This window comes from Plasmopara halstedii, assembly GCF_900000015.1.
Source record: "Plasmopara halstedii genome assembly, contig: Scaffold_54, whole genome shotgun sequence".
NCBI lineage: Eukaryota > Oomycota > Peronosporomycetes > Peronosporales > Peronosporaceae > Plasmopara > Plasmopara halstedii.
In genome coordinates, this window is record NW_020186975.1 from 125,891 (window position 1) to 136,434 (window position 10,544).

Consider the following 10,544-nt stretch of genomic DNA (forward strand, 5'->3'; position numbering starts at 1 on the left):
TCACATCCTCAACAAGATCAGTCGTCACTGATAGCGTGTGCGGAGCGCGACGCTTGTGCTCATCGGGCCTAGGATGTACATCTCTCGATGCCGCGGACGCACTGTGCGACATTGCACCGCGTGCAAGAGACGAAGTTGGGCGCTGCCCGTGTGCGCTGTCAAAACCAGCAAGCCTTGGTGACTTAAACTCGTTGACACAGGGCTCATTGAGCGCGGAAGTTGTTTTGCTCCAACGAACGAAGTTGAAGTGTCTAGCGGACACGCGAGCCTCGTTAAGGCAATAATCGATTGGAACTGTAAATGTTTTCAATCTTAATGGTGGATAGTGTAACGGGGTTACACATACCCTGGTAACAGGGGTGTGTGTCACACGAGAAGAGCATGGTGTGACTGCACCCAAATAAGAGTACGTTTCGTGGCTGGGGAGCCAGTATTTATACATGTATTTAGATTTACTTTTAATATTGAGGAACATCTATACATTAAAAAATTTGGCGGCTTTGCCGCAGATATAAAAATAAATAAAAAAGTGTTAATTAGCCTTAGGCTAAGGCAATAATTACTCTTGGTTTAAGCGGATTGCGATCCGCTTACTCGTACTGGTTTAAGTATAGAACAAAAGGTCGGTGACCTAACTTACGCTCCCTCAAAGCGGAAAGCTACGGTAGCCCCGGTGCAATATATGCTCTAGTGAAGTTTCGTGTTCACCTCTTGTGTTCAACTCCGTTTATTGTCTACACGAATCAAGCCAGCTTGCGTTGTGCAGACAGTCGCCTTTATTATCGTAGCGAATGGCTCGCTGGCTGTTATTTATCGCAGTAAACTATCTCACGGTCGCGTACAAGCCAGGGAGACTGAACGTGGTGGCAGACGCATTGTCACGTCGTCTTGATTGTGAGCTAGCTCATATCAGCTATATCGAGAGCGATATATCCGATATGATACGCTGAGGGTATGTTGACCATGAACAGCATGATCTGATCATCAAAGCACTGTCATCAAGTGACACGGAATTCTATGACAAGCTTCCTGGTCGCTTAAAAAATGGTTGCATTGTTATGCATGAAAGGATGATCTCCTTCACTATAAGGTTGCACGTGACGACGAGGCACAAATTGTGGTTCCCTACAACGATGATTTGAAGTACACGATGGTACACGATGGTACACGAGGCACATGATACGCCGATGGCGGGTCGTTTTAGCCGTGAGAAAACCAACAGATTTCTTAGCGCCCAATTTTGGTTGACACAGGAATCTCATATCGATTTAAGGACAGCGAGATGAATTACACCAGCGAGAAAGTAAATTCAGTTTCGAATCAAGCTTACAGGGAGTGAGACTTGCGGGATAGATGTACTTGTCGCCATTTCGATTGATGGTACGGCATCGATGACCACTTGCTTTAACGGAGTTTCTGTTCAAAAACGGGTACAACTATCGTGTGTTGTCCGAGCGTATGGCTTATTTAGGTTAATTGTAGCCAGAGTTCGAACTTTCGGCTGAGTCCTGAATTATATTTTGATGATCGACAGCGTTATCTCGCTTATTCAGGCTGGTATCAGATGTTTTAGATGGTCGGCAAAGGAAAGTCGATAAAGATGACAGATTTACCCGATAAAGCTAAAACAAAGCATCTTTTCTTTCGTGTCAAAAAGAAACCCGAAGTTTCTTACCATGCAACTCAACGTATTCGGACGGATAGCAGACCTTGCTAAAGTAAACAGTGTATCCCCGATATCTTACGTGTCCATGAACGTACGTAGGAACAATAAAAAAAGGTCTGACGCTTCTGTGAATGAGCCATTTTGGTCGGGAACGCTTTATAAATGCCTATAAAGCTGACAAAGCGCACTTTGTAATACTCGAAATATTGTTGGACTGTGACGCTCATGCTACAAACATTAAATATAAGTTTCCCATGCTCGCCAACGGAGTATCAAATACAAATGGGATACATTGGTGCGCGTACCCTTGAGCTTCGTGTGGGTGAACATGATACTTTGATCAGGCCGCAGGCTGGCTAACGGAAGGCAGTGAGCTGATAAATGCATTCTGCTTGTACTCGTAATCGGACGAGCCGCCAAAATCCACAATTTTTCGCGACCACTGGCGCAGGAACTGCAACAAAAGCAGAATATTGGCGGACCTAATTCGTTTAAACATTAACAAAAAATAGACTAATATTTTATGATTTAGTGTCCAGCGTGGCGATGATGTCTGACTGGCGTTGGTGTCATTTCGGCCGAACCAAACGTAGTTGTGTCACAAATTTTGACGGTAAGCATGACGCTGGTTGTGGTGGCAATTCGTTTATTTGTCAAAGCAACTGCCATGATCACAGAAATGGCCTGACAGGTGATGCCAAATTCGCGGCTAGATGCAGCTCGGTAGATCGGAAGTGGTGAGGGTAAAATCTACCTGCAGCATTTTTCAGTGGGCTAAAAGGCAATTGCAGGATCAATGCGACCAGTGAGAAGAATTCGCCACAGTGCAAGGTGTCTCGGTGTATCAGAGGAAGCTGGCCTATAAGATCGAAACAAATTCCTAGCTCAGTTAAAACTACGCGAATGACTGACTGACTGCGTCTAAAGTACAATCGAAAACACTGAAGAGGTTCTCGCATAAAGCCACGAGGAATCTACCTGTAAGCTACGTAACACACAGTTTGCTGAAGTACACGGTTTTTGCAACTGCAGTCCTTAGCTACGGTATTCACACTCGCAAACCTCCTAAAAGGTGTCTCTTATGCTCTCTGAATTGAATGCGCTAAGCACAAGAAATCAGGAAATGAAAGCGAAAGTCGTAGAAAGGTGCGGTAGTCTATGCAGGGCGGGGACATGTGTGCGACGTACAAGTCGGTAGCAGCAATCACCATGAAAGTAAAGCTGTCACGAAACGAGGTCTCCAAGTCTTTGTATGTAGGCGCGACAAACGGGTTCAAGGCGGCCGAAGCAAAATCAAAGGCGTAGGACGACAAACAAACTGGAAACGTAGTCAAGAAGGGTGACTTTTTTTGCACAACTGTGGCTTCGGTGCAGTTATATGTTGTGATTTTCACGTTATTACTAGATCGATACTTCACTCCAGCGTCTCAATCGCTTCTTTCTGACTAAAACAGTCTGGACGTCGTCTAATGATCTTTTACTGCTTCTTGGTCCAGCTATGGTCATGCAAAGTTTTCGTCGTCTTGACGCGAACTTTCATCCTATGTCCCCCTTAGCCTTCATTAGATTTATCACCATCTTCGATTCGTAGTTCACATTCATTTTGGTCAGTATCTTAGGTGGGACTTTGTACATCATTTTCGATTTGTCGCATTAATTTCCTAATATTTTTGGTTTGTAAACAAAATGCTTCGCCTCCACCGTCAATTGCGCATAACATCATGCGGTCGCTTGCAACAGGTGAATTGCTATGTTAACTTTTCCGTGGCCTCATCTACAGCTCCATCGGCGACTGTCACCGCTGCGCTAAATTCCGATGGATCGAAGTCAAGCGTTAGTGTCAACGGCAGTGGTGAGGAGCCACCCAAGTACAAGCCTGGATGGTTCAGTCGCAACCCGGGCGTGACGTTAGGTGGCATTCTGCTCGGAATTAGTGCCTATATATACCGGGGTTCATGCGGTAAGAATAACTTTGAGTCATTACGAATTCCTATTGAAGAGGCAGCTGTCATTTCACCGTACGAAGCTTGGGAGCTGCGATCCAGCAATAACATTACGTAGGATCCATTATTCTAGATTACTTAATGGGAAGTACTAGTACTAATACGATTTTTACCTTCTGACATAGACCGGAAGTGTTTGAGGATGTGAGAAATGGCGTGACAAAAGCTTTCCCTTCGGGCAAGGCCTCAATGCAGCACTTTGATCAATATTTGGGTTTCAAACTAGCTCAGGTTTGTCCGACTGGAATGAAGAAGGGCTACCACCTGGAACGCGTATTGTTAAGTCTTAAGACGGACGCGGATCGCAAGAGCGATATTGATGCACAAATGGTAGCTTTTTCGATGGCTGTTAAGGGCACTGTAGACGAGCGGTTGCGAATGCTTTTCAATCTAGCCACGAATGCACCTGCTGGTGAAGCGCTAAAATCAATCGAGGAGGAGAAGAATAATGATACGCGCGAGATGACTCAGGAACAGATGGAGCGTCTACTGCAATTATTACTAGAGACATGCCAGATTCCATCTGAAAAGCGGGTGCTCGCTATCGAAGACGCAAAGTACCCTATTCAAAAGTACAAAGTAGCAACACCATCTGAATTGCTCATGTCGGCAGAGCAAGCCCAGACAAACGACACAAAGATCAAGAAGGAGGAGACACACAATTGTCAAATGTACACATTCGAGGCTTTTTCACAGATCATGCGTGGCAAAATCGTGTGTCTTTGGGGAGAGTGTTTCACTAACTCCAAAAAGAAGATGAGAAGCTAAGCAGCTCTGCTGTGAAACAAATTAGACGAAACATTCATAGTACAGGTCTTAACGTATACTTTACTCAGTGATTCATCTGCTAAACTTCATGTGGTTGAGCTGCATTATTGGATGTGCTTCTATCATATTCATTTCATGCAAAATTGAGGCTACACTGTATCGAAGCTCATGAAATTGCTGAATAGGTACATGTATCTTTCTCGTCCTGCCATCTGATGTCTGTACACGCAAATGGATACGTTGTCCATTGTTGTTGTCCTTTGCAACGCTCCAATTTATATCCTGGATTCCCGGCAAAGGGAATAATGTTGTGCTTTCAACCAATGTGTCCCAATGCATTGCCAGCAGCTGTCGAAATCGCTGCCTAAAAGCATCAGGAAGACTTTGCATAATGCTCAGCTCTTCTTTCAAAAGCGATGCTTGTTTGGTCGTGCTACTTATCATATCAGGCAACAAAAATGTCATATGGTCTCGTGTCGCCGCTTCCAGCAGACGCTGTAGAATCATTGAAAGTGCAACAAAGTCCTGCAGCTCAGCGCTGGATACGTCACAAGTAGCGTGTTCCGCTTCTTGATCTTTCTGGTAGTGCAGAGCGATAGCAAGCTGCATGGCGTTATCTAAGTGGCGAGATACGAAATCTTCCCCAACTTCACCCAACAATACATTCCACTCACGGGCTGCAGCGACAAAGGTTTCCATGTCTTTATCTTACCACTTGTGGAAGTCAAATATAACAATTACAGCTTTAAATTTTTCGGTGATACTGTGACAATTCAAAATAAATACTAACTACTAGAATAGATGACAGGCAAATTTGGTCTCAGTTCCTTTTCATCTATTCTAAGCTTTCTTTGAAGGCAAAGTGGTCATGTCGTTTTTCACGATTGAAACGTTTCAAAAGTACAGCCAAGAAGTTCAAGAATCGATGGCTTCTAAGGTTCAGCTTAATTCTACATCACCAGTGCATAGCATTTCAAAGGCTGATATCAAATTGAATGAAAAGCAACCTCTAAATAAAAAAACAACCACAAGATCTCTTTCTGTCGAAGCTACCAGAAAGCTTGATCCATTGTCATCGCTGAATCTTGCACGTAATGCAAATCCATGGCTTGAAAATTCTCTATTGACCCCGACGGCTTGCAATTATCTTGACCACGCCGAGGATGCTTCGGCTTCTGCTGTAGCTGCAATGTCACTGAAATTGGTCGATGATTACAACACTGAAGAAGATTGGGGTGACTTCGTTAAATCTGGTTCACATGACGAGAATGTTAAGCAACAAGTTATCAGGCGTGAGAGTTTGCTGAGACGTTCGACGCCTGCGTGTGAAGGGTCTCTCAACCAGCTTGACAACTTGAAGTGTGGCGACGGCGAAGACCGCAACATCACGTATGACTGGCCTCATGACCGATCTTCTAGCCCAATGCGGGGTGTAAACTCACCGTCGACGGTAATTCGCAATAATACCCCTACGCACGCTGAATCTAATCTACAGGTGCGTTCCAGTCCGAGAAATGAAGATTCTAAGGGTTTTACTACCACATTGCTGAGCCGGTTGCTCTCACTTGGTAGCTTATCGCCACGTTTTGGTTTTACACATTCTAATTCTAGCCGGGCGATGGAGCGAAATTACGATTCGTACGACGTCACGTTTGATCGTGGACCTGTCGGGTTAAAGCTTGAGACCGATTGGTATGGACGTCAAGCCGTCGTGAAAGGCTTTCGTGCTATCAATGCAATAGGAGATGAAGGTGCAGCGAAACGATGTGGATTAATTCGGGTAGGTGACGTTCTTACCGCCATTAATGGCGAATCGTGTCTCGAGATGGACTTTCAAGAAACTTTGGAATTGCTTCGTCTGGCAGGTAAATCTCGTCACACTCTTCACTTTAAGTCCCTCGAAGCTGCCGGTGACTTGAGCATTTACGCGAGCGACAAAGATCTAGTACAAGCACGAGCGTTTATTCATCAGCACAAACAGCGGTTCTACCGACCTCCAGTTGCTCATAAAAATGCCAACCCACACGAGTTAATACTTGGATGTATTGAGCGACTTCGAGGTGAATTCGTGACAGCATTTAATTTCCACCTTGAGGAAACAGGCGAATTTTTGCTTGCTGCATCCTGTTTAAGTGACGGTTCAGGGCCGTTTATTTTTCACAACTTGCGAGATTCTCATCTGCGTACTATGCGCGACCTCCCTCAAAGTGAAGACTCGGCTGTATACTTGGGTCGTCTTGAGCCAAGCTTTCTTGGCATTGACTTTACACTTTTTGATCATCACACTGGCTCAACGTCGCAGCACAATCATGAACTTGCCTATATTGTCTACGATGCAAACATTCTTGGTCGCATTCCTAATTCGTTAAAATGCATAGTGTCAAGGCCTGTTGACGACGATTATGATGACACTGGTTTTCAAAGTCGTACGAGTATGTCTCTGCATGAGCAGCGTTCTGGAATGGGCAGTGATGGCGCCATCTTTAACACACACCAAGCACGATTAGGGCGCTCTGCAAGTCTTGTTGACCGGTTTAACCGTCAGCAACAGTCGCGTACAATGTCAATCACTGAACGTCTCAGAAGTTTAACTCTGGACGACATTGATTTGCGGCTCGAAATGTTTAGTGATAACGCACACAGCTGGTTGGATGACGATGATGCTGAAGGCCACTCCCGCTCTATGCGAGTGAAGCAGAATCGACTTAGGGGCGAGCGCGCTGCCTCGATGGGACAGATTTCTTACGGTGCTGTAGAGCAGCAGGAATATGAGAAAGATCTGCTCGTATTTAGCACAAAACAGCCTTGGTGGAATGAAGACCTTCGTGCGTGGACGTTAAACTTTCAAGGACGCGCGAAAGTCGCTTCAAAAAAAAATTTCTTGCTGGTTGGGCAGGAGTCAAACGAGAACGAAGACGAGGAACCAGGCATAACATTACGCTTTGGTAAAGTATCGAAAACTCGCTTTTCGCTGGACTACGCAGCTCCTCTCGCTCCCATTCAGGCACTTGCTGTCGCATGTTCTGCATTCGCGAACAAAAGGGCTGTTACGTAGGCAATAATATCCGTACAAATGTCTGCTTGGCCCTCTTTCTTTTTCCACTTAAATTCATTTTATTACTTTCTTCACATAAACAACGGCAGCTCCATCCCTGTAAGCAACAAGCCGTCTGGATTTTTGATAAATTCCCTCACGTCACTTGCTGGGATAAAGGCCACATGGCCAGCAAGTGCCTGTCGCATCTTCCATGATCCAAGTGCCTTCTCGTCGTGCAACAACGAGTCTTCGTCCTCTTTTCTTATGGTAGGGACGATTCCCTCGATAATACCCACACACTGACCCGAGACTGAACTTATTACGGCTCCACCGCACATTCCTTCTTCTAGCAGTTCCTGACTCCACGCAAACTCCTGCCTACTTGTGCTGCGTCCGACAAAGTGTCCCCTTACCGTCTTAGGTATTTGATAACCACCTATATCCTTCTGGTCATTAAACAGTTGTTTGTGGCCTGAAAAGATAAGAGGGTCACCCCGTTCGCACGGCATCTGTTGTAACATCAGAGGTTGCAACTTTAACTCCTGTTCTGCCTGTCGCCAGATCTCAATAGCAGCAGAATCCTTCAGCGACAATAGCGCTAGGTCTCGACTTCCATGCGTCTGGACTTGATGAGCCAGCGGGAGATCCAACAATACTTTTGGTCCTGAATTTGCATTGTCTTCAATCAGCAGCTGAAGTGAATGCCGTACATGATCCTCATTTACGAACTGCAGCCAGTCCCACATTGATGCAAAGTATTTGGGAAACATCCAGGGGCATGCTACGTGGTGAGAGGTGATGATACTTAACGAGGAGTTCATGGAGTTGCGCAAAACTACAGCAGAGCCACTGAGATGGACAGAGTTTAAAGTTTACAGCTATTTATCCATGTGTTCGATACAGACACGAAAGCATCTGATAACGCACCTGCTAAGGTAATCAAGAGTCGTCATGCCCTCATGTGGCAAGCAAAAGCGCGTCGTTATCGACAAAACAGCGGGCCGACTACGTGATGCCATCACCTTGTCAAACAAAAAATTGTCACCTGTGATGGTGTGCGTCCACATCACATTGTTCCCTCTAAAGGGGTGTGTAATCAAATATGATGTACGAACGAAGTTTTATAATTCGTGTTAGAGTGATAGTGCTGCAAAAAATATACGCTTTTCTATTTTTGTGAATAAAATTGTCCTTATGTCACATAACATAGGTCGAAGATTGTAATCTGTTCGCGTAGGTGACGACGCTAAAAGATGCTTTTCGTGGTTGAAGATAGAAACATTCTAACGTTTCCTTTGTACTATCAACTTTAAACAATTGAGATTTCATGTAGCAATCATTTTTGCTATCGTTCGTTCAAGTGTTATCTTACGGGCATTTGTAAGGTAAACCATAAATCTTTTGTGTTGTTTTATTATCAAATTAGATAAAAATTGTATTGAATTGTAAATTTAACAAAATGTACAGAACTTAAACTATAGTTACAAATTTTCAACTTTACGTAAAAATATACGTAAAAAAACAATCTCAGAATAAATGAACTTAAAATCCAACGTTTGCATAATCCGATACGATTAGTGCGGCGGGGCAGCCGTAGCTTTGCGCTAGAGGAAGCGTAAATTAGGTCACCGACCTTTCGTTCTATACTTAGAACAAGTAAGAGTTTAGCGGATCGCAATCCGCTTACTCTAAGAGTAATTACAACCTTAACCCAAGGCTAATAAACGCTTCCGTTTAAATTCAAAACTAGCTTTAATCATTTTTATCTACGGCAAAGCCGTCTGATTTTAGATGCATAGGTTTTCTTAAATATGTATAGTAAAATCTAAATACATGTGTAAGTACTGGCTATCCAGCCCCGTACCGTATTCTTGTTTAGGGGTGGTCATACCATGCCCATCTGGTGTGACACACACCCCTGTTACCAGGGTATGTGTAGCCCCGTTACACTCTCCCCCATTAGGAATGAGAACATTTACAGCTCCAATCGATTATTGCCTCAACGAGGCTTGCGTGTCCGTTAGACTCTGCGTTGGAACGAAACGAATTCCATGCTCAATAAGCCCTGTGTCAATGACACCGAAGTCTACAAGTCTCGCTGATTCCTACAGCGCTTACGGGCAGAGCCCAGCAGCTTCATCTCCCGTCCACGGTGCCATGTCGGACCGTGTCTCCGCGAAATCGAGGGATGTAAATCCTAGGCTCGATGAGTACGAGCATCGCGCTCTGCGCACGCTAACGGTGACGCGTGACCTCGTTGGAGATGTGGAGGTGGTAGACTACGAGTCTGACACCCGTTTTCCCGGTTGGAATGACGAGGAAGGCGAGCCGCAACAGCGGCGTGAGACGAGCCCAGCGCGCGCCTTGGGGACCCCATGTCCGTCTCCTGACTTCTCGGCACCTGAGGAGCGTGGTGTGATCACCAATACCTAGATGAGGCACAGAAGTGGCAGCTGGAAGCTGACCGTAAGGTGGCTCTGGTGCGCGCCCATCCACGGTCGGTCATTGATCCTCGTGTGGAATGTGGCTTCCGCCCGGCGGATCCCGCTGTGGAAGCGAAGTACGTGGTAACTCGATCGTTACGCGTTCACATCATCGGACCCCCGGTCATCGGGGAAGATGAGCTTACTGAACGGAAAGCTTTTCGAGCTCGATTCTTGGTTCCACAAGAATTTCCGTTGGAAGCTTATCGCACTCGTCTGTGTGCTCAACAAGGGGCTCTCGTGTACCCACTATGCAAACTGTACCTGTAGTGCTCGACCCTGGCGAAAGCGCAGATGACGAAGTGCTCTTTGAGCGATGGGTGCATCGGCACCGAGAACTTTCTTCACTGTATGCGTTACAGTTGAGCCGCAAGACACTGGACGTGCGTGTGGAGCGACACCTTCGATTTGAGGTTGCCAAACTCAAGGCACGCCGTCGACCTCCTTCAAATTGTCGCCCTAAGACAAATCGATCAACCCCTAACGCTCCCGCGAGCTCTGTGTCTTCGACCGCAAGAGCTCAGGGCCACCGCTTGAGTTCAGCTAATGGCCCTTCTACTTCCCTGGCTATTGCCGGGAAGCGCGGG

At 45.7% G+C, this 10,544-nt stretch overlaps 4 protein-coding genes across 4 annotated transcripts; 2 read left to right on the forward strand and 2 right to left on the reverse strand.

Moving 5' to 3' along the window:
* Positions 1–3,352: 3,352 nt before the first annotated feature.
* On the forward strand, positions 3,353–4,437 carry PHALS_11368 (uncharacterized protein; the record flags this gene model as incomplete). Its single annotated transcript, XM_024724748.1, has 2 exons — positions 3,353–3,723; positions 3,795–4,437. 2 exons carry the CDS (start codon positions 3,353–3,355, stop codon positions 4,435–4,437), a joined length of 1,014 nt encoding a protein of 337 aa, XP_024571858.1.
* Positions 4,438–4,509: 72 nt separating this feature from the next.
* Positions 4,510–5,136, reverse strand: PHALS_11369 (uncharacterized protein; the record flags this gene model as incomplete). Its single annotated transcript, XM_024724759.1, has 1 exon — positions 4,510–5,136. The coding sequence occupies one exon, from the start codon at positions 5,134–5,136 to the stop codon at positions 4,510–4,512; it is 627 nt and encodes a 208-aa protein (XP_024571859.1).
* Positions 5,137–5,305: 169 nt separating this feature from the next.
* Positions 5,306–7,492, forward strand: PHALS_11370 (atp-binding cassette superfamily; the record flags this gene model as incomplete). Its single annotated transcript, XM_024724770.1, has 1 exon — positions 5,306–7,492. One exon carries the CDS (start codon positions 5,306–5,308, stop codon positions 7,490–7,492), a length of 2,187 nt encoding a protein of 728 aa, XP_024571860.1.
* Positions 7,493–7,563: 71 nt separating this feature from the next.
* Positions 7,564–8,541, reverse strand: PHALS_11371 (Trypsin-like cysteine/serine peptidase domain; the record flags this gene model as incomplete). The annotated part of the gene is made up of 2 exons (XM_024724781.1): positions 7,564–8,323; positions 8,402–8,541. The coding sequence occupies 2 exons, from the start codon at positions 8,539–8,541 to the stop codon at positions 7,564–7,566; spliced, it is 900 nt and encodes a 299-aa protein (XP_024571861.1).
* Between the last annotated feature and the right edge of the window lie 2,003 nt (positions 8,542–10,544).